Source organism: Haliotis rufescens, unplaced genomic scaffold (genome assembly GCF_023055435.1).
Source record: "Haliotis rufescens isolate VD_foot unplaced genomic scaffold, xgHalRufe1.0.p SCAF_30, whole genome shotgun sequence".
Taxonomy (NCBI): Eukaryota; Metazoa; Mollusca; class Gastropoda; order Lepetellida; family Haliotidae; genus Haliotis; species Haliotis rufescens.
In genome coordinates this window covers 1,121,492-1,145,665 of record NW_025964002.1, presented here as the reverse complement: position 1 = coordinate 1,145,665, position 24,174 = coordinate 1,121,492, and the positions used below count along the sequence as shown (strand labels likewise).

Here is a 24,174-nt window from a genome sequence, read left to right as displayed (position 1 = left end):
GATGTTTAGTTACATGGATGAAACCTTCCTATTTAGTAAGTGAGTGAGGGAGTATGGTTTTACTCCGCTTTTAGCAATATTTCAGCAATATCACAGCGAGGGACACCAGAAATGGGCTTCACACACTGTACCCATGTCGGGAATCGAACCCGGGTCCTTGGCGTGACGAGCAAACGCTTTAACCACCAGGCTACCCGACCGCCCCCCTTCCTATTTAAGGAACCATTATTATTTGGATATGTTGATGTGCTACTTTTTAGTAAATGGATTGAACTCTCCTTTAATTTTCTGTTCCATTTCTTCATAATAATGTATGACATCACCAGCTAGACTCAGTGTCGGTACATCACAGAGAAAGAACATCGTTCATCTAAGTGTTATTGTCCTATATTTTTCAGACTGGATTAAATGGGAAGCGACCTCCGAGTGGAAGCCGCAATGTCAGGTCTAAGTCAGCAGGTGTCCAGCCATCCAAGCCCAAGGCTCAGGACATTGTAGAGCGAGCCGACATGACACTGAGAGAGCTGGTTGTGCAACCAAATTCGGACATGACCACAAACTCCAACACCAGCAATGTGGGTAGAGGTCACTTGTGTCATACATGCTGTTACAATATACACATGAATCATAGTCCCGCTGACCCCAGCTAGCGTGCAGTGTTTTTATACAAACCACGTTCTCATCCCTGCATCCCGGCAATCATTGTTTATTCATCCATCGACCGCCTCCGTGGTCTTGTGGTAGAGCGTCCGCCCGGAGAGCGGAAGGTCCAGGGTTCGATCCCGGGCCGCGTCATACAAAAAGACGTTAAAAGATTGTACTTGTTGTTACCCTGTCTGGAGCTCGGCATTAAGGGGCTAAAACAAGGACTGGTCGGCTCGGAGTCAGTATACTGTGTCTGAGTGGGGTATTCATGTTAAACTGCGGCATGGTATCTCAGTGATCTAGCACTATAAATCGGCATCAGTCCAGACTAGTACAAGCAGCCACACACACACATACACGTGCATGCACGTCGCTATATAAGTGCAATAATCTTGGACGCGACGTTAAACCCAATTTCACCTCACCTCACCTTATTCATCCATCAGTGGTTTGTGTGGGCATAACTCATAATAGCCACTGGTGGCGCTACAATTGAGTCTGGGAAACTGGACTTCTCAAGTAAGTTAACTCCCTTGCCTCGGGAAGATGTGCAGAGATCTGTGGATCCCCCTCCCCTCCCCTGTTTACAACTTCAGGAACAGAGGGATGCAGGGTGACGTGATTAAACACTCAGCAGTCTGTTTAGTATCACAAAGATCTCAGCAAAATGTCAGGAGCAATGGCGCTGATTGTTTGATTTAATCCTGTTTGAAACACAGAATAAGGCCGAAGTCCATATTAGTCCTGTTTATGTGTTAGTATGATTGTTGTAGGCTATATCACGCCTGTATGACGCTGATCCTGACAGACAGACCGTGGATGACCGGTACCTCTCCACCTATGACGACCCACAAAGATACACGCAGGTTGGTATGTGGGAGACATTATAGGAATGAGATCATTTCTACAGAGCGGGAACATTGAAAATGTCAAACTGATCTTTTGTCCTGTTCATTATATGTATAGGGACACAAGTGTGTCCACAGTATTCATGAGGTGACTGTCCATTCAACAAACAAATAGTTGTAGCATTAGATCAATCTGACTTGGCTGGGTTAGTTTTACCATTAGAACAGTTTGGAGCCTAAGCATTGTCTGATAGAGAACAACTAATGCCTTTAGTTCCATGCTATTTTTGCCTGTTATATTTTGAATGTTATGACATGATTTAATGTTTTAATGTTGTTTATTGCATGGTCCTTATATTTAGATGACTTACTGTTGGTAATACCTGTCTTGTTATTAAATAAGGTTTATTAAAATAATATACGAAATTCATTACTTTCGTGAAATACCTGGATTCTTAAATTAGTTGAAACGGGAAACAATATTTAGAGTTGTGTCGTTATCCTTTGTGTATGATTGTTGTGTGGACCATTGTGACAGCTGACGATTCTGTGACTTTAATGCATAATGTTATATTGTCCTACTTCTCACAGTCACGGTTTGGAGAAGGCCATCTTTATGATTATGTAAAACAGTGTGTACATCCTTTCATAAAGACTTGTATGTCAGCAGGAAGTACTTTCATTTCAATACCAGCACATTTCTTTACACTCAAGAGAAACACGTTGATATGCAAATTGGCTGAATATATATTTGTAAGAATTATTTCTGTGTCTGTTATCTTCAAGGTATAGGATGTGAACTGTGTTGAAAGAAATAAGCTTCAGGGAGCCTCTGAATGACATGTCAAAGAGTTACCTCCCTTCCCCTATAAAATAAAGAGGAAATGTTGGTGCTCAGATCCATAAATCATGAAGCAAATAACATGTTTGTTGTAGAGCAATCTGTTTGACTTGAATGCTGTGTTTGTTGTAGAGCAATCTGTTTGACCTGAATGCTGTGTTTGTTGTAGAGCAATCTGTTTGACCTGAATGCTGTGTTTGTTGTGGAGCAATCTGTTTGACCTGAATGCTGTGTTTGTTGTGGAGCAATCTGTTTGACCTGAATGCTGTGTTTGTTGCAGAGCAATCTGTTTGACCTGAATGCTGTGTTTGTTGTAGAGCAATCTGTTTGACCTGAATGCTGTGTTTGTTGTAGAGCAGTCTGTTTGACCTGAATGCTGTGTTTGTTGTAGAGCAATCTGTTTGACCTGAATGCTGTGTTTGTTGCAGAGCAATCTGTTTGATCTTAATGCTGTGTTTGTTGTAGAGCAATCTGTTTGACCTGAATGCTGTGTTTGTTTTAGAGCAATCTGTTTGACTTGAATGTTGTGTTTGTTGTAGAGCAATCTGTTTGACCTGAATGATGTGTTCATTTTAGAGCAATCTGTTTGACTTGAATGCTGTGTTTGTTGTAGAGCAATCTGTTTGACTTGAATGCTATGTTTGTTGTAGAGCAATCTGTTTGGCTTGAATGCTGTGTTTGTTGTAGAGCAGTCTGTTTGACCTGAATGCTGTGTTTGTTTTAGAGCAATCTGTTTGACTTGAATGTTGTGTTTGTTGTAGATCAATCTGTTTGACCTGAATGCTGTGTTTGTTGTAGATCAATCTGTTTGACTTGAATGCTGTGTTTGTTGTAGAGCAATCTGTTTGACCTGAATGCTGTGTTCATTTTAGAGCAATCTGTTTGACCTGAATGCTGTGTTCATTTTAGAGCAATCTGTTTGACCTGAATGCTGTGTTTGTTTTAGAGCAATCTGTTTGACTTGAATGTTGTGTTTGTTGTAGAGCAATCTGTTTGACCTGAATGCTGTGTTCATTTTAGAGCAATCTGTTTGACTTGAATGCTGTGTTTGTTGTAGAGCAATCTGTTTGACTTGAATGCTGTGTTTGTTGTAGAGCAATCTGTTTGACTTGAATGCTGTGTTTGTTGTGGAGCAGTCTGTTTGACCTGAATGCTGTGTTTGTTGCAGAGCAATCTGTTTGACCTGAATGCTGTGTTTGTTGTAGAGCAATCTGTTTGACCTGAATGCTGTGTTTGTTGTAGAGCAGTCTGTTTGACCTGAATGCTGTGTTTGTTGTAGAGCAATCTGTTTGACCTGAATGCTGTGTTTGTTGCAGAGCAATCTGTTTGATCTTAATGCTGTGTTTGTTGTAGAGCAATCTGTTTGACCTGAATGCTGTGTTTGTTTTAGAGCAATCTGTTTGACTTGAATGTTGTGTTTGTTGTAGAGCAATCTGTTTGACCTGAATGATGTGTTCATTTTAGAGCAATCTGTTTGACTTGAATGCTGTGTTTGTTTTAGAGCAATCTGTTTGACTTGAATGCTATGTTTGTTGTAGAGCAATCTGTTTGGCTTGAATGCTGTGTTTGTTGTAGAGCAGTCTGTTTGACCTGAATGCTGTGTTTGTTTTAGAGCAATCTGTTTGACTTGAATGTTGTGTTTGTTGTAGATCAATCTGTTTGACCTGAATGCTGTGTTTGTTGTAGATCAATCTGTTTGACTTGAATGCTGTGTTTGTTGTAGAGCAATCTGTTTGACCTGAATGCTGTGTTCATTTTAGAGCAATCTGTTTGACCTGAATGCTGTGTTCATTTTAGAGCAATCTGTTTGACCTGAATGCTGTGTTTGTTTTAGAGCAATCTGTTTGACTTGAATGCTGTGTTTGTTGTAGAGCAATCTGTTTGACCTGAATGCTGTGTTCATTTTAGAGCAATCTGTTTGACTTGAATGCTGTGTTTGTTGTAGAGCAATCTGTTTGACTTGAATGCTGTGTTTGTTGTAGAGCAATCTGTTTGACTTGAATGCTGTGTTTGTTGTAGAGCAATCTGTTTGACCTGAATGCTGTGTTCATTTTAGAGCAATCTGTTTGACTTGAATGCTGTTTTTGTTGTAGAGCAATCTGTTTGACCTGAATGCTGTGTTCATTTTAGAGCAATCTGTTTGATTTGAATGCTGTGTTTGTTGTAGAGCAATCTGTTTGACTTGAATGCTGTGTTTGTTGTAGAGCAATCTGTTTGACTTGAATGTTGTGTTTGTTGTAGAGCAATCTGTTTGGCTTGAATGCTGTGTTTGTTGTAGAGCAATCTGTTTGACCTGAATGGTGTGTTTGTTGCAGAGCAATCTGTTTGACCTGAATGCTGTGTTTGGACCAGACTCCATGAACCGGAAAGCCCGACCTGTGAGTGCTGCCTTCCAGAGAGAGAGGGACACACGTCGGTCTCGGCCCCTCAGTGCCTGCACTACCAATGGGGACAGTGAGTTAATGTTGTCCGTTGTTGTCCGTTGTCGGCCAGTACACAGGGCTGCTCCTAGTAGCCACAGATCAGTGACTCTGTGTTGTCAGCCAGTAGCCCAGTAGCCACAGATCAGTGAGTCTGTGTTGTCAGCCAGTAGCCCAGTAGCTACAGATCAGTGACTCTGTGTTGTCAACCAGTAGCCCAGTAGCTACAGATCAGTGACTCTGTGTTGTCAGCCAGTAGCCCAGTAGCTACAGATCAGTGAGTTTGTGTTGTCAGCCAGTAGCCCAGTAGCTACAGATCAGTGACTCTGTGTTGTCAGCCAGTAGCCCAGTAGCTACAGATCAGTGACTCTGTGTTGTCAGCCAGTAGCCCAGTAGCTACAGATCAGTGACTCTTTGTTGTCAGCCAGTAGCCCAGTAGCTACAGATCAGTGACTCTGTGTTGTCAGCCAGTAGCCCAGTAGCTACAGATCAGTGACTCTGTGTTGTCAGCCAGTAGCCCAGTAGCTACAGATCAGTGACTCAGTGTTGTCAGCCAGTAGCCCAGTAGCTACAGACCAGTGACTCTGTGTTGTCAGCCAGTAGCCCAGTAGCTACAGATCAGTGACTCTGTGTTGTCAACCAGTAGCTACAGATCAGTGACTCAGTGTTGTCAGCCAGTAGCCCAGTAGCTACAGATCAGTGACTGTGTGTTGTCAGCCAGTAGCCCAGTAGCTACAGATCAGTGACTCAGTGTTGTCAGCCAGTAGCCCAGTAGCTACAGATCAGTGAGTCTGTGTTGTCAGCCAGTAGCCCAGTAGCTACACATCAGTGACTCTGTGTTGTCAGCCAGTAGCCCAGTAGCTACAGATCAGTGACTCTGTGTTGTCAGCCAGTAGCCCAGTAGCTACAGATCAGTGACTCTGTATTGTCAGCCAGTAGCCCAGTAGCTACAGATCAGTGACTCTGTGTTGTCAGCCAGTAGCCCAGTAGCTACAGATCAGTGAGTCTGTGTTGTCAGCCAGTAGCCCAGTAGCTACAGATCAGTGACTCTGTGTAGTCAGCCAGTAGCCCAGTAGCTACAGATCAGTGACTCTGTGTTGTCAGCCAGTAGCCCAGTAGCTACAGATCAGTGACTCTGTGTTGTCAGCCAGTAGCCCAGTAGCTACAGATCAGTGACTCTGTGTTGTCAGCCAGTAGCCCAGTAGCTACAGATCAGTGACTCTGTGTAGTCAGCCAGTAGCCCAGTAGCTACAGATCAGTGACTCTGTGTTGTCAGCCAGTAGCCCAGTAGCTACAGATCAGTGACTCTGTGTTGTCAGCCAGTAGCCCAGTAGCTACAGATCAGTGACTCTGTGTTGTCAGCCAGTAGCCCAGTAGCTACAGATCAGTGAGTCTGTGTTGTCAGCCAGTAGCCCAGTAGCTACAGATCAGTGACTCTGTGTTGTCAGCCAGTAGCCAAGTAGCTACAGATCAGTGAGTCTGTGTTGTCAGCCAGTAGCCCAGTAGCTACAGATCAGTGACTCTGTGTTGTCAGCAAGTAGCCCAGTAGCTACAGATCAGTGACTCTGTGTTGTCAACCAGTAGCTAAAGATCAGTGACTCTGTGTTGTCAGCCAGTAGCCTAGTAGCTACAGATCAGTGAGTCTGTGTTGTCAACCAGTAGCCCAGTAGCTACAGATCAGTGACTCTGTGTAGTCAGCCAGTAGCCCAGTAGCTACAGATCAGTGACTGTGTTGTCAGCCAGTAGCCCAGTAGCTACAGATCAGTGACTCTGTGTTGTCAGCCAGTAGCCCAGTAGCTACAGATCAGTGAGTCTGTGTTGTCAGCCAGTAGCCCAGTAGCTACATATCAGTGACTCTGTGTTGTCAGCCAGTAGCCCAGTAGCTACAGATCAGTGAGTCTGTGTTGTCAGCCAGTAGCCCAGTAGCTACAGATCAGTGACTCTGTGTTGTCAACCAGTAGCTAAAGATCAGTGACTCTGTGTTGTCAGCCAGTAGCCCAGTAGCTACAGATCAGTGACTCTGTGTTGTCAGCCAGTAGCCCAGTAGCTACAGACCAGTGACTCTGTGTTGTCAGCCAGTAGCCCAGTAGCTACAGATCAGTGACTCTGTGTAGTCAGCCAGTAGCCGAGTAGCCACAGATCAGTGACTCCTTGTTGTCAACCAGTAGCCCAGTAGCTACAGATCAGTGACTCTGTGTTGTCAGCCAGTAGCCCAGTAGCTACAGATCAGTGACTCTGTGTAGTCAGCCAGTAGCCCAGTAGCCACAGATCAGTGACTCCTTGTTGTCAGCCAGTAGCCCAGTAGCTACAGATCAGTGACTCTTTGTAGTCAGCCAGTAGCCCAGTAGCCACAGATCAGTGAGTCTGTGTTGTCAGCCAGTAGCCCAGTAGCTACAGATCAGTGACTCTGTGTTGTCAGCCAGTAGCCCAGTAGCTATGGATCAGTGAGTCTGTGTTGTCAACCAGTACTCCAGTAGCCAGTGTGGGATGTTGTTCATTATATCAACCACTACTTTTAAGGCCTGGTTTTGTTAGAGGCCGGCATTTATCGTCCAAAACTAGCTCCCTCAGGAGATATCTCTTGTGTGAGAACAAGCGACTTGTCTTTGTAAATATTGCTACAGTGAAATTGCATCACAGTATTTCTCTGACCGTTGTGATGTCGACGGTTACCATGACGGCACAATCAAAGGACCACTTGTGCTTCTCCCACTGATTTTGGTTAGCTGTACTTTTTACACTGAGGACACTGGTTGTAACTGAAGAAGTCAAAAGGATGATCATGGATGATAAATAGAGTTGTCAGTACAAGCAGAAAACTCCTCGGCAATCCTCTAAGTTTTTAACTTGTACAAATTGTGTTGATATGTTTGATACCTAATGACCCATGGGTGAGATTCTTGTTTATCTCTGACTGAGGTGACACCGAGTCACTAAGTCTGGTCAGTCACTACACGTATCACGTTTGTTTGCAGCTTTCATCACCCAGAGGTTTGAGCGACCACTGAAGTATGAGACAACTCGACCCGTGTCCTCCAGAGACAACAGCAGCAAGCTGAGACAGAGGCGACACAGCGGCACAGACAAACAGCGCGTCCACAGCGCCACCATCAGACAACAGCGCAGAGACCAAGGCCAGAGAAGGTTTTCTTTCAGCGAAGCAGAATCAGTAGCGCGAGCTAAGAGTGAGGATCCAACACCAGCACAAGAGCCTCAGACGGCACCAGAAGCAGAGGTGAGGACTCGTAAGCAGCCCTCGGCAGAGCAGTTGGCGGCGCGAGCTCGAGCGGCAGAGCTGCAGCAGCGGATTGATGCCGCGACGAAGCCTCCGCCATGTGTAGAGCAATTCGACCAGGAGTTGCAGGAGATGAGCTCCCTGGAGAGACAGTTCCGCCAGTCCACACTGCAGCTGCAGAAAAAGCTGGGAATTGATGACAGGGGGCTGCTGTGGTGAGGGGCGAATGCAGGAGTACACCGTTGGCCTGTGGTGAGAATGATTATCCTGTGAGGAGGTACGGGGCATCAGTGAGAGGAAGATGTATGGGGAGACGACAGTCTACTGCATCAGTAGTTAGTGAACACCCTCTCCACATCCTGCTTAATAGTAAGTTATGACATTCTGTAAATACAACTTGTTAGACATAATTCATCGACTTTTTATATGAAAGTGTTTCTTGAACAGGCCTATTTCTTTCACTTCAAAATCTGAATTTCAAATTTGTATTTTTCATGCTCCTTTGTCTCAAATATCAGCTGTGTCCTGAAACAGTAGGACAGAGATTGTTAGAGATGAATTGTGAAATAAGCTGTACCATTGTTTGAACAAGGAAATAGGGGATGCTTATGTCATGTATGTTAGAACCCTTGTGTCTGTATTGAGCTGCTCTGTTAGCTCCCTCTTCCGTCCTGATGGTGTCTAGGCGGTGTCTAGCGATACCCTAGTGGTGTCTAGCGATACCCTAGTGGTGGCTAATGATACCCCAGTGGTGTCTAGCTATACCCCCTAGTGGTGTCTAGCGATACCCCAGTGGTGTCTAGCGATACCCTAGTGGTGTCTAGCTATACCCTAGTGGTGTCTAGCTATACCCTAGTGGTGTCTAGCTATACCCTAGTGGTGTCTAGCTATACCCTAGTGGTGTCTAGCTATACCCTAGTGGTGGCTAGCTATACCCTAGTGGTGTCTAGCGATACCCTAGTGGTGGCTAATGATACCCTAGTGGTGTCTAGCGATACCCTAGTGGTGGCTAATGATACCCCAGTGGTGTCTAGCGATACCCTAGTGGTGGCTAATGATACCCCAGTGGTGTCTAGCTATACCCTAGTGGTGTCTAGCTATACCCCAGTGGTGTCTAGCGATACCCTAGTGGTGGCTAATGATACCCCAGTGGTGTCTAGCTATACCCTAGTGGTGTCTAGCTATACCCTAGTGGTGTCTAGCTATACCCTAGTGGTGTCTAGCTATACCCTAGTGGTGGCTAGCTATACCCTAGTGGTGTCTAGCGATACCCTAGTGGTGGCTAATGATACCCTAGTGGTGTCCAGCGATACCCTAGTGGTGGCTAATGATACCCTAGTGGTGTCTAGCGATACCCTAGTGGTGGCTAATGATACCCCAGTGGTGTCTAGCGATACCCTAGTGGTGGCTAATGATACCCTAGTGGTGTCTAGCTATACCCCAGTGGTGTCTAGCGATACCCTAGTGGTGGCTAATGATACCCCAGTGGTGTCTAGCTATACCCTAGTGGTGTCTAGCTATACCCTAGTGGTGTCTAGCTATACCCTAGTGGTGTCTAGCTATACCCTAGTGGTGTCTAGCTATACCCTAGTGGTGTCTAGCTATACCCTAGTGGTGTCTAGCTATACCCTAGTGGTGTCTAGCGATACCCTAGTGGTGGCTAATGATACCCTAGTGGTGTCTAGCGATACCCTAGTGGTGTCTAGCTATACCCTAGTGGTGTCTAGCTATACCCTAGTGGTGTCTAGCTATACCCTAGTGGTGTCTAGCTATACCCCCTAGTGGTGTCTAGCGATACCCTAGTGGTGTCTAGCGATACCCCAGTGGTGTCTAGCTATATCCTAGTGGTGTCTAGCTATACCCTAGTGGTGTCTAGCGATACCCCAGTGGTGTCTAGCTATACCCTAGTGGTGTCTAGCTATACCCCCTAGTGATGTCCTAGTGGTGTCTAGTGATGTCCTAGTGGTGTCTAGTGATGTCCTAGTGGTGTCTAGTGATGTCCTAGCGGTGTCTAGTGATGTCCTAGTGGTGTCTAGTGATGTCCTAGTGGTGTCTAGTGATGTCTTAGCGGTGTCTAGTGATGTCTAGTGATGTCCTAGCGGTGTCTAGTGATGTCCTAGCGGTGTCAATTGATGTCTATTGATGTCCTAGTGGTGTCTAGCGATACCCTAGTGGTGTCTAGTGATGTCCTAGTGGTGTCTAGTGATGTCCTAGTGGTGACTAGTGATGTCCTAGTGGTGTCTAGTGATGTCTAGTGATGTCCTAGTGGTGTCTAGTGATGTCTAGTGATGTCCTAGTGGTGTCTAGCGATACCATAGTGGTGTCTAGTGATACCCTAGTGGTGTCCTAGGGGTGTCCAGCGATGTACCAGTAGCGTAGGACCACCTAATACCTCTCCAGGGAGGTCGGGTAGCCTAGTGGTTAAAGCTTTCGCTCGTCACGCCAAAGACCCAGGTTCGATTCCTGACATGGGTACAATGTGTGAAGCCCATTTCTGGTGTCCCCCGCCAGGATATTGCTGTAATATTACTAAAAGCAGTGTAAAATCAAATTCACTCACTCACTCCCCTCCATCTATACAATAGGACCACCTCACTCCCTGCCACCTATACAATGGGACCACCTCACTCCCCACCACCTATACAATGGGACCACCTCACGCCCCTCCACATATACAATAGGACCACCTCACGCCCCTCCACCTATACAATAGGACCACCTCACTCCCCTCCATCTATACAATAGGACCACCTCACTCCCCTCCATCTATACAATGGGACCACCTCACTCCGCACCACCTATACAATGGGACCACCTCACTCCCCACCACCTATACAATGGGACCACCTCACGCCCCTCCACATATACAATAGGTCCACCTCACTCCCTGCCACCTATACAATGGGACCACCTCACTCCGCACCACCTATACAATGGGACCACCTCACTCCCCACCACCTATACAATGGGACCACCTCACGCCCCTCCACATATACAATAGGACCACCTCACTCCCTGCCACCTATACAATGGGACCACCTCACTCCCCACCACCTATACAATAGGACCACCTCACGCCCCTCCACATATACAATAGGTCCGCCTCGCCCCGTCCACTGGACAAATGTCTTGTTATTGCCCTGTGCTGAAGGTATATGTTCCTTATCATATGTCATTATTTTAACCATCAATGTCTGTGTGACATGGATGCCGTCCTGGTATTGTAGAACCATGTATGTGATACAGAACATTCCGCCCTGTTGCCGTCACGATTGCCACGTCTCTAGTGTCCAAGATGTGGGGGGAACTGCTGCAGGGAATATACTGCCCTGTTGCCGTCACGATTGCCACGTCTCTAGTGTCCAAGATGTGGGGGGAACTGCTGCAGGGAATATACTGCCCTGCTGCAGGGAATATACTGCCCTGTCCTTTTTGGGTTTATTTTTTTCTTTAAATTCGAAATAGTGATTTGGCTGATTGTGAGTCATTGTAGTTTGACAGCATATCTGATTGTGAGTCATTGTACTGACAACAGATCTGATTGTGAGTCATTGTACTGTGGTAACATATCTGATTGTGAGTCATTGTACTGTGACAACATATCAGATTGTCACTGTGAGTCATTGTACTATGACAACATATCTGATTGTGAGTCATTGTACTGTGACAACATATCTGATTGTGAGTCATTGTACTGTGACAACATATCTGATTGTGAGTCATTGTGCTGTGACAACATCTGATTGTGAGTCATTGTGCTGTGACAACATATCTGATTGTGAGTCATTGTACTGTGACAACATATCTGATTGTGAGTCATTGTACTGTGACAACATATCTGATTGTGAGTCATTGTACTGTGACAACATATCTGATTGTGAGTCATTGTACTGTGACAACATCTGATTGTGAGTCATTGTGCTGTGACAACATATCTGATTGTGAGTCATTGTACTGTGACAACATATCTGATTGTGAGTCATTGTACTGACAACATATCTGATTGTGAGTCATTGTACTGACAACATATTTGACTGTCAAGCCATGTTATAGGTATGTTTCTGCTGTATATCGGTGTTAGCCCTATTCACTTTAGTGACCATTGTCTCCTGTATCAGTGCGAGTCACAGCAATAGATTTATGTCATAAAATGATATTAGATGGAGGATTGTTTTTTGCTTCCATCAAAATCGTAAGTAGTGGTAGTTATATTTCTTATGGTTTTGTAATTAATACCACCATCTATGAGTTGTCACATTTCTTGCATGTTGTGTTTGACGGACAGGCTGTTCAAAACACTGTTGGAAAACACCACAAAACCCACTTCACTCACAGATAGAATGTCAATGTATGTCTGATTCCTACTTTATTTGAAAGCAATGTTGATAGGCCTGACAGTGCCTTACCTAACTTTATGGTTAACACATTTGCTCTCAATCTGCCCAACATGCTCACTTCAACCTTAAGGGACTGGAACAGGTTCCAGCACTGAGTTATCCAATCCTTAGTCTAAGGCTGTCATAGTCTTATTGGTATGAATTATAATGACTACTGAATTGCTATTTATCATCCAAAACTGGCTCCCACAGGAGATATCGCTTGGATTAGATATAGAGAATATTACACTCATTCACGTTAGATACCATTTTTACGACACGAGTGGACTTTAGTTCACGAGTTTCGTAAAAATGGTATCTAACGAGAATGAGTGTGGTATTTTATTTATTACCCACGTTAAAAATATATTTAAGTGTAAATACATAACAACTTTGTTAATTGACAGACCAAACTGAAACCGGTTGCAAAATCTGGATGCGTATGAATATTGATATATGCCCAAATATGGGCATTGTTGACATTTCTGTGCATCCGCATTAACAACATGCGCCTGCAGTTGTGTTTCCAAACAAAACAGCACCGACGTTCAAGATCCTTTTGGTAGAAATTCTGCAACTTATGGTAATTCAAGCGCCATGTTGTAAGTACGAAGGACACCTATAAGAAAATTTGAAAAGTCACATTAGCGCCGCGCTTTGGACTAACAGCCGGTGTCCTGTCTGTGCAATCAAAATGGTTCGGTTTCCTTGATCTATCAGCTGAATATATATCATGATCGTGCCACTTTGGAAGAGGGAAATCAAAGTGTTCGCCAAAGACATTCTGTACCACCCTGAAGACGTGAAAATCAACAAACTCAAGTCTGCTTGCATGTCAGTGACAGCTTCGAACGATCGACCGTGATCTACTCACAGCGTTTTACGCTAGAGATAGGGAATGTTATTGTTCACATTTGGAATGTTTGGGGCCACAAAATCAGAAGTCAGGCAAACTTCCACGGAGTTTTCGAAGGATTTGTATCAGAACTGTTCACTTTTAGTGATCTGGTAGTATACTCGTGTTCGTTCATTCATGAACAACACCTCCCGAAACAGCACCACAAAAAACACCTCGAAGGGGACACTGATGGCACAAACCGGATCATCCCAAGTAAGTTTGGATATAGTTTTAACAGACTTCATTTCACCACGCTTATCCTTTTACGTTAAATCAAATTGAAAGTTGCGACAGCGGTCGGGTGCGTCACGCTCATGGGGGCCCTGGCTCTATTGATCGGTAGTCGTACATTGTAAATGGATATAGTTCGATTATATAATGTCTGTAGAAGCTCTATGCATAACTTATATATAATGCAAACCAAATTTGATTTGTGTGACTATTTTGTATGGTTTTATAAAGTGTTTGTAAATATCGCTCGTTCTCATTAATGAATGACGTCTCGCGCTTTTTTATGAATGAAAAAAATAGTCCCGGTGTAACAGAAGTCACGGTTATCCAATCAAAACAAATAAAACAAGGTTGACCTTGTACGACACACGTGTGACGTACGGATTTATTATCTTACCACCTGTATCTTCACCGTGTGGGTAATAACAAGCGATATCTACACTGTAGATATTGCTGCAATGAAATTACATCACAATGCTTTGCAGACCATTGTGATGTCACTGGTTACCATCAATCAAATGACATCACTAATGGCTCTGCTACTGAAGCTGTTAGCAGTACTTTTTTGCACTTAAGACACTGCTAATCACTGTCTACAAATTGAAAGAGTTGGAAGAATGATGTTGAGTGATAAATAAAATTTCACCCTCGTTGATAAAAGTGGCAAAAATCCTCGGCAAGCCTCGGAATTTTTCCACTTTTATCAACTCGTGTTGATATATTTGGTATCAAAAGACACTCGGGTCAGATTCTCTATATGCTGACATGTCAGTTGATATTGGTGATGAGGTGGAGATGTCTGACACTGTCTGACAGCTGTGTTGCAGTTGGAATTCTGTCTCAACATCTTGTCCAGTAGGTCTCATGCAGGTGTATCATGTATATGTGTTTATGCTTAAAAGAGCTTGTTTCATATATAGTATTTGTTGAATTTTATGTTTTTGAAAAGATTTTTGTAATAAACAAGATTTTTCAGAGAATTGTGACTTGATTTTGTTCCTGGACCTAAGTCAGCTCCTTGTCATGTCTCTCCCTTGACTCATGTTGTTGTCCTTGGAGCACAGTGGAACAAGATGCTGGAATGCACATAAAAGAATTGCTCCCCTTTGCTATTCCAGGATCTGCTAGAACAGGATTCTTATTATCAAGCTGACCGCCTCCGTGGTCTTGTGGTAGAGCGTCCGCCCGGAGAGCGGAAGGTCCAGGGTTCGATGCCGGGCCGCGTCATACAAAAAGACGTTAAAAGATTGTACTTGTTGTTACCCTGTCTGGCGCTGGGCATCGGAGTCAGTATACCGTGTCTTAGTGGGGTATTCATGTTAAACTGCGGCATGGTATCTCAGTGAGCTAGCACTATAAATCGGCATCAGTCCGGACTAGTACATGCAGCCACACACACACATACACAAGCATGCACGTCGCTATATAAGTGCAATAATCTTGGACGCTATGTTAAACCCCATTTCACCTCACCTATTATCAAGCTTGATCAGTCGGCGCTTAGACTGCAAGCAGTCCCTATTTCCCATAGGAACAATTATAATAACAACAAATCCTACCTCTCCCCTGGTGTGTTCCCAATGCATGATAACTGCCTGAAACAATGTTTAATTGTTTTTCATTTTATTTGTTTGTTTAAGGTTTTTTGCTACATTATTTACATTTTATGAAAATCAATTGGAGTCTGCTACAGCCTATACCATAACTTCATTGCCTTCAAGTGATGGTTCCTCAGACCTGTGTCACTAGCCCTCAAGTGATGGTTCCTCTGACCTGTGTCACTAGCCCTCAAGTGATGGTTCCTCTGACCTGTGTCACTAGCCCTCAAGTGATGGTTCCTCTGACCTGTGTCACTAGCCCTCAAGTGATGGTTCCTCCGACCTGTGTCACTAGCCCTCAAGTGATGGTTCCTCTGACCTGTGTCACTAGCCCTCAAGTGATGGTTCCTCCGACCTGTGTCACTAGCCCTCAAGTGATGGTTCCTCTGACCTGTGTCACTAGCCCTCAAGTGATGGTTCCTCTGACCTGTGTCACTAGCCCTCAAGTGATGGTTCCTCTGACCTGTGTCACTAACCCTCAAGTGATGGTTCCTCCGACCTGTGTCACTAGCCCTCAAGTGATGGTTCCTCTGACCTGTGTCACTAGCCCTCAAGTGATGGTTCCTCTGACCTGTGTCACTAGCCCTCAAGTGATGGTTCCTCTGACCTGTGTCACTAGCCCTCAAGTGATGGTTCCTCTGACCTGTGTCACTAGCCCTCAAGTGATGGTTCCTCTGACCTGTGTCACTAGCCCTCAAGTGATGGTTCCTCTGACCTGTGTCACTAGCCCTCAAGTGATGGTTCCTCTGACCTGTGTCACTAGCCCTCAAGTGATGGTTCCTCCGACCTGTGTCACTAGCCCTCAAGTGATGGTTCCTCTGACCTGTGTCACTAGCCCTCAAGTGATGGTTTCTCCGACCTGTGTCACTAGCCCTCAAGTGATGGTTCCTCCGACCTGTGTCACTAGCCCTCAAGTGATGGTTCCTCTGACCTGTGTCACTAGCCCTCAAGTGATGGTTTCTCCGACCTGTGTCACTAGCCCTCAAGTGATGGTTCCTCCGACCTGTGTCACTAGCCCTCAAGTGATGGTTTCTCCGACCTGTGTCACTAGGCCTCAAGTGATGGTTCCTCCGACCTGTGTCACTAGCCCTCAAGTGATGGTTCCTCCGACCTGTGTCACTAACCTTCAAGTGATGGTTCCTCCGACCTGTGTCACTAGCCCTCAAGTGATGGTTCCTCTGACCTGTGTCACTAGCCCTCAAGTGATGGTTCCTCCGACCTGTGTCACTAGCCCTCAAGTGATGGTTCCTCCGACCTGTGTCACTAGCCCTCAAGTGATGGTTCCTCCGACCTGTGTCACTAGGCCACAGAGACCGCCTCCGTGGTCCTGTGGTAGAGAGTCCGCCCGGAGAGCGGAAGGTCCGGGGTTCGATCCCTGGCCGCGTCATACCAAAAGACGTTAAAAGATGGTACTTGTTGTTACCCTGTCTGGCGCTCGGCATTAAGGGGCTAAAACAAGGACTGGTCGGCTCGGAGTCAGTATACTGTGTCTGAGTGGGGTATTCATGTTAAACTGCGGCGTGGTATCTCAGTGAGCTAGCACTATAAATCGGCATTAGTCCGGACTAGAACAAGCAGCCACACAAACACATACTCGTACATGCACGTCGCTATATAAGTGCAATAATCTTGGACGCGACGTTAAACCCAATTTCACCTCACCTCACCTCACTAGGCCACAGTCTTTGGTAAAGACTATAATATTGTTCCAAGCTGGCTTAAACTCAACTCCCCCATTCAACTCATACACAGCTGTTTATATTCATATATAAGATAGCTTGGCGATAAATCACAAAGAACAATGAAGAACGAAGGGTGGTTTATTTCACGATAATACAGTGTTCTATCTTGACGTCCTTTCTGGAGATTCGAACATTCCCTCCCAACTTGAGGTAAATTGGACCATGTTATTTTTGATAGGGAAGTGTCTAGCGAGTTGTTCCCCATAGATGTAGCTGGGTAACGCAGATAAACACGATGGTCGAACAATCAAATCCAACAGCAGGAGAGATATGACAGTCGGTATTGGGAGAAAAGGTACAGGTGATGGTCTTGGGGATTGTGAGAATATGCGGGAAAAAACAACCTCTACATAAAATGGACTTATCTGATATTTCCGAAGTCGGATTCTGTTGAGGGAGTCGTCATTTTTAAAATACGGGGAAATATTTTTGGAGCTTGTACATTTTATCTTCATCCTTAAAGATACCATACATAATGTTGATATCTCATAAATGAAATAAACGAAGAGGGAGTTGTTTCTCGTACAATATAACACTGCAGGGAGAATATACCACGAGGGGACCACGGTCAGCAATGTTACCAGTAATAAAGTGGTAAACGTTTAAGACTTGCATCACTTTGGACTTTCCTCCTACATCAAGCTGATATGTGATAAAACTGGAATACTGTTAAAAGCTGCGATATGTCCAACTCCCTGACTCTACGCCCATGTGCAGTGAACCTGACGTGACAATATGCTCCAATATGTCCAGCTACAAATGCTTCACTTTATTAATGCCAACAAGGACACTCGCATGTTTCGCATTAATTTCATTCTCGCATTAAATTTTATGATTTACAGTATGCTTGGCTGTGACTCTTAGAACGTTATCGATGTTTTGGATGCAAATAGTCATTTTCTTTCCAATAACGATACTATTACCTAGTGTTGCCATGAGACATATTGCAATCAATAACAACCAAGAACTGTCAATTATTGTTTTGTAGGCATTCCTTAGAAGTTGAGGGATGACAAAGTAGACACAATTTATGGATAACAACTTTATTTTACTGCAATGGCGACGTTTCAGTATTGAACTTTGGCAACCGTATAAGGATCTATACCGAAACATCACCATTAAAGTAAAATAATGAAGTTGTTATCCAAAAAATGTGTCAACTCTCGACTAGCTTGACCAGCCATATTTGTATGGAGAATTACCGCCCTACGACATTGCATCAACCACTTGTCCACGCCTCAGCCCATACTGCACCAGGCTTATCACATCGGGAATGAGCAGAGCCCCGAACAGGAATACCATGAGCAGTATTCCCATCGCGCCCACACCCATGGAGGAGACCCTGGGATCTGGCGCGCTAATCTTCTTGTGCCGCAGGATATACATGTTCTTCTTCTCCACTCCCACGCGCAGGTCCGTCAGTCTCTGTTCCAGCGTCAGGTTCCGTCGACGGAAGTCTACACATCGACACACGCATGTCCTTTGGCGCGTTCTTCCATATCTATCCACTGTTATTACAGTTGCTGTGGTTGTGTGTGTCGGCGTGGACGTGGTGGACAGGGCTGTCGATGCACTTGTAACAATTGATGATCCAAGGTCCGAATGGCTGGACGTTGGGTTAACTGATTGGCTAGGTGTTGGGTTAACTGATTGGTCAGTTGTTGGGTTAACTGATTGGCTATGTGTTTGGTTAACTGATTGGCTATGTGTTTGGTTAACTGATTGGTCGGTTGTTGGGATAACTGATTGGATGAATGTTGGGTTAACTGATTGGCTAGGTGTTTGGTTAACTGATTGGCTATGTGTTTGGTTAACTGATTGGTCGGTTGTTTGGATAACTGATTGGATGGCCGTTGGGTTAACTGATTGGTCAGTTGTTGGGTTAACTGATTGGCTAGGTGTTTGGTTAACTGATTGGCTAGGTGTTTGGTTAACTGACTGGCTCAGTGTTGGGTTAATTGATTGGCTAGGTGTTGGGTTAACGGATTGGCTAACCGTTGGGTTAACTGATTGGCTATGTGTTTGGTTAACTGATTGGTCGGTTGTTGGGATAACTGATTGGATGGATGATGGGTTAACTGATTGACTAGGTGTTGGGTTAACTGATTGGCTAGGTGTAGGGTTAACGGATTGGCCAGCCGTTGGGTTAACTGACTGGCTAGGTGTTGGGTTAACTGATTGGTCACTTGATGGGACAACTAATTGGTTGGATGTTGGGTTAACTGATTGGCTAGGTGTTGGGTTAACTGATTGGTCGCTTGATGGGACAACTAATTGGTTGGATGTTGGGTTAACTGATTGGCTAGGTGTTGGGTTAACTGGTTGGTCGCTTGATGGGACAACTAATTGGTTGGATGTTGGGTTAACTGATTGGTTCGCTGTTGGGCTATCCGTCACTCCCACTGACTGAGCAGTTTGCACTGGGGATAAAAACATTGGATATTAATCTCTGCTGTTCAAAGAAGAAGCTACTGTTTCCAGAAGAATTATTGTTACCTCAAATTTAGGATATACAAACAAAACAATATGAAATCAGGTGACCAGTTCTGTCTACTGAGCGAGTTACCCCCATGATGTACCTCGTTATATACACACAGTGTTTCGGCAACACCGTGGGATGGCCATATATCTTAGAGAAGTTTTTTATTCCAACATTATAGATGCATGTGTATTTAAGCACATTTGATCAAAGCGTCATTCATTCAAACAAGCTCCATCGGGTACTTCTGATGCAAGGTGTGAGTGAGTGAGTGAGTGAGTGAGTGTGAGTGAGTGGGTGGGTGGGTGGGTGGGTGGGTGAGTGAGTGAGAGTGAGTGAGTGGGTGGGTGAGTGAGTGAGTGAGTGAGTGAGATAGTGAGTGAGTGAGTGAGTGAGGAGTGAGTGAGTGACCTGTACACTTAATGTATGTGTATTGCCTAGGTAACAGTTCACCCACCTGTACAGTTGATGTCAGTCCATCTCCTAGGTAACAGTTCACCGACCTGTACAGTTGATGTATGTGTATCGCCTAGGTAACAGTTCACCCACCTGTACAGTTGATGTCAGTCCATCTACTAGGTAACAGTTCACCGACCTGTACAGTTGATGTATGTGTATTGCCTAGGTAACAGTTCACCCACCTGTACAGTTGATGTCAGTGTATCTCCTAGGTAACAGTTCACCCACCTGTACTGTTGATGTCAGTCCATCTCCTAGGTAACAGTTCACCCACCTGTACAGTTGATGTCAGTCTATCTCCTAGGTAACAGTTCACCCACCTGTACAGTTGATGTAAGTCTATCTCCTAGGTAACAGTTCATCCACCTGTACAGTTGATGTCAGTCCATCTCCTAGGTAACAGTTCACCCACCTGTACACCCACCTGTAACAGTTCACTCACCTGTACAGTTGATGTCGGGGTGTTCCCATGATCCGTTTCTGAGGCAGATGCTGCTGCTGGTGGTGTTGCCGTGGAGAGACATGAACCCGGCAGTACAGGTGTACACAGCGGTGTGGTTCTCCGTCGTCCCTGTCACAGTTGTTGCCGCGTTGTCCACAGGCGGCGGCTGGCCACAGTCGGCTGCACAATGCAAAGACATACAAGCACTGTGAGGTACACTGATGATTATACCACCTAAATACTGGTTTAAATCCCAGACCCAGATATATCTGAATAGGGGCGAGGGTGGCCCAGTCGTCGTGGCGCTTGAAGAGTTACGAGTTGTGCCAGAATCTTATGATCCTAGGTTCGAATCCCAGTTACCCTGATTATGTTTCCACGTGTGTCAGCACCAGACCCGTGCTCGTGGCTTTCCCGATTTTGGTAAACATGATAAACAGTGATAAACATCTGAGACCTGCATCACTTCAAGCTTTCCTCCCACTTAAAGCTGACACTCCATGTTATAACTGGAATACTCTTCAAATGGTGTTAACTCACTCACAGATAGTGAGTGCTACCCAGGTACTATTCATACAAAACATCCAATACCAGTTGAGCACAAACCAATAACTGAAACTATTCAGTTGAAATTCAGGCTTATGTAGATTTTGAAAGTATGGTTTTAGTTTAGGCTCGGCAGTCATGAGGTGGGGAGTTTGGGCACGCCCGCACGCCGGCACGCATTCACGCACGCACGCACGCACGCACGGTTTCACGTCACTATAAACAAGATAAGTGCTATAATCAAGAACACGACATCCAGTGTCACACCATAACACACCACCTCGTCTTGGAGTAAGCAAAATAAGACATGACTTCCTCACGTCAGTTAAAGCCATAACAACCACCTTGTTAGGAAATCAAGTGACGTCAGTTACGGAAGGCCATGACAGGCAATCTCAGCGGTGAAATCCAGGACATACTACGGATGGAACAACTATTTTACGTGCCAGTTGTTCAGACGAGAGACAGAATGTTGTGTTTCTGAACAGTTACATCGGTACTTACCGCTGCAGTTCAGATGAGAGACAGTCCATTCCCCATCCTTCTGACACTTGATCAATCTTCTCCCTGAGATTCTCGCGTAGCCCGGCAAACAGTTATACCTCGCCTCCCCGCCCGGGTAGTGGCTCGTCAAGCCGGTGACATTAGAGTTGTTTATAACAGGGGGGTCCCCGCACGACACTGTGAAAAAAAACACGTGAAGGTGACGGATTACGTTCATAAAACAATAATTTCTTGCACTGTTATTCCACAATCAACTCCACTGTTATTCCCTGTACAATTGCCCTGTTATTCCCAGTACAACTACCCTGTTATTCCCAGAACAACTACCCTGTTATTCCTAGTACAACGACCCTGTTATTCCCAGTATAACAACCGTGTTATACGCAGTACAACGACCCTGTTATTCCCAGTACAACAACCCTGCTATTCCTAGTACAACGACCCTGTTATTCCCAGTACAATTACCCTGTTATTCCCAGTACAACAACCCTGCTATTCCTAGTACAACGACCGTTATTCCCAGTACAACGACCCTGCTATTCCAAGTACAACTACCCTGTTATTCCCAGTACAACAACCCTGTTATTCCTAGTACAACGACCCTGTTATTCCCAGTACAACAACCCTGCTATTCCTAGTACAACGACCCTGTTATTCCCAGTACAACTACCCTGTTATTCCCAGTACAACAACCCTGTTATTCCTAGTACGACCATGTTATTCCCGGTACAACAACCCTGCTATTCCTAGTACAACGACCCTGTTTTTCCCAGTAAAACTACCCTGTTATTCCCAGTACAACTACCCTGTTATTCCTAGTACAACTACCCTGTTATTCCCAGTACAACAACCCTGTTATTCCTAGTACAACTACCCTGTTATTCCCCGTACAACTACTCTGTTATTCCAAGTACAACGATCCTGTTATTCCCAGTACAAGTACCGTGTTATTTCCTGTATAGGTATCCTGTTATTCCCAGTAAAACTACCCTCTTATTCCCAGTACAACTACCCTGTTATTCCCCGTACAACTACTCTGTTATTCCCAGTACAGCTCCACTGTTATACGCAGTACAACTTCCCTGTTATTCCCAGTACAACCTCTTTGTTATTCCACCTTATTCCCAGTACATCTTCCCTGTTATTCCCAGTACAGCTTCCCTGCTATTCCCAGTACAACTTCACTGTAATTCCCAGTACAACTTCTTTGTTATTCCACGTTATTCCCAGTACAACTTTCCTGTTATTCACGGAACAACAACTCTGTTATTCCCAGTACAACTTCCCTGTTATTCCCAGTACAACTTCCCTGTTATTCCCAGTACAACTTCACTGTAATTCCCAGTACAACGTCTTTGTTATTCCACGTTATTCCCAGTACAACTTTCCTGTTATTCACGGAACAACTACTCTGTTATTTCCAGTACAACTTCTTTGTTATTCCACGTTATTCCCAGTACAACTTTCCTGTTATTCACGGAACAACAACTCTGTTATTCCCAGTACAACTTTCCTGTTATTCCCAGTATAACAACCCTGCTATTCCTAGTACAACGACCCTGTTGTTCCCAGTACAACTTCACTGTTGTTCCCAGTACAACTTCACTGTTGTTCCCAGTACAACTACCCAGTGTTATACCACCTTGCACACCACGACCTGGAGTACACCATTACACTGATCACCTACCACATTCCACCACGCCCAGGATGATAGTGTGCGCTTCCTCCCGGACATATTCCCAGCATGCCATAGTGGCATTGTACGCATGTCCCTTCCAACACACTTCCTCCTTGCTTGGGACGCCGGGGAAGTGGTGGGGAGTCTTGGCCGCCCACCGACTGCCATCATACGCGCGGCCATTGAAGAAGTTGTTCCAGACAAAGCATTCCTTTACACCGGGTAAACCATCAAAGTCGTGAGTCTCGTTGACTGTCCAGTGTCTATAGGGTGTCATGGAGGCACCACCTGTTATGGGAAGGCGGATTAGGTGCATTTCAAAATTTCTTTAAACAAAGAAGTTGATATCACGGCCTATGTTAATGTAGTGGACATAAAATCTCCGAGTCCCGTGATGGGATTCGAACCTCGGACATTTATTCAGCTATCGATTCAAAAAAAATTACCGAATTTTCTAGGAAATTTATTTTCCCAGACCCTAAGAATATCAAATGGTCGGCCCCTAATACAAATGGAATGAGTTTGGACACTAAGCCTACATACCGCATGCTGGTACGTCACAGTGCCCGTAGTCAGTGCCATCGGACTTTGTGTAGCACCAAGGCTTGGACTGCGACGCCCCAGGGTTCCTGCAGCTCCGTGTCCAAGGGTTGGAACGAGGGAAGAGTGTCTCCTGTTTGATGGCAAGGTCATCGCTGCCCCAGACCACGCACGCGCTGCCCGTGGACGAGTGTCTGATGTTACCATTGTACAAGACTCCTTTCTCAGTGGCTGTACACATTGACTCTGCCAGACAAATATCAAAAATAGAAAACTAGAAACATGTCTAACGATAACGTGATTTGATTATGAAAAATATTCACTTACTCTATTTGCAATTAATCTATCCTTATTCGGGTGAAATTATGATAAACAGAATTATTGTGGTGTTGTCATTATTTGAATGCATACTGTTATACCATGAAAACGGCGAGCAGAAATTAAACCATTATTATGACGTCACGCTATTGTTCTCGCGGTCGACACTGAGCGAGGAATGCACCAGCAATTCTGAACGTGCATTTTAAACATTTTAAACAAATAAAACTGACGCAACTGTAGTTCATCATAAAAATCATAGAGACAATATAAATCCACTATAATATTGTTAATGAAGGAGAAATCACTCAAGTCTAGTCATTCTGGAAGAAGAATGAACGGAAGTTAAATATACTTCCGGAATGACCAGGTTC

The 24,174-nt window shown here is 44.8% G+C and overlaps 3 protein-coding genes across 3 annotated transcripts in view; 1 reads left to right on the top strand and 2 right to left on the bottom strand.

Annotated features, from left to right (window-relative positions):
* Positions 1–8,761, top strand: part of LOC124152218 — an 18,358-nt gene extending 9,597 nt beyond the window's left edge. Inside the window, exons 6-9 of the mRNA XM_048380396.1 lie at positions 399–575; positions 1,419–1,511; positions 4,650–4,788; positions 7,730–8,761. Coding sequence (XP_048236353.1) covers positions 399–575; positions 1,419–1,511; positions 4,650–4,788; positions 7,730–8,208 — 888 coding nt within the window. The 3' untranslated portion in view covers positions 8,209–8,761. The remainder of the gene's footprint in view (positions 1–398; positions 576–1,418; positions 1,512–4,649; positions 4,789–7,729) is intronic.
* LOC125384504 (repetin-like) lies at positions 8,448–17,777 on the bottom strand. The gene is made up of 3 exons (XM_048403983.1): positions 17,758–17,777; positions 15,195–16,391; positions 8,448–8,514 (listed from the first exon to the last, which is right to left on the bottom strand). The coding sequence occupies exons 1-3, from the start codon at positions 17,775–17,777 to the stop codon at positions 8,448–8,450; spliced, it is 1,284 nt and encodes a 427-aa protein (XP_048259940.1).
* LOC124152186 overlaps positions 16,914–24,174 on the bottom strand; it is a 27,010-nt gene continuing 19,749 nt past the window's right edge. The window contains exons 10-14 of the mRNA XM_046525026.2: positions 23,486–23,728; positions 22,952–23,230; positions 21,265–21,441; positions 20,215–20,394; positions 16,914–19,254 (exon numbers count right to left, since the gene is read on the bottom strand). Coding sequence (XP_046380982.2) covers positions 18,041–19,254; positions 20,215–20,394; positions 21,265–21,441; positions 22,952–23,230; positions 23,486–23,728 — 2,093 coding nt within the window. The 3' untranslated portion in view covers positions 16,914–18,040. The remainder of the gene's footprint in view (positions 19,255–20,214; positions 20,395–21,264; positions 21,442–22,951; positions 23,231–23,485; positions 23,729–24,174) is intronic.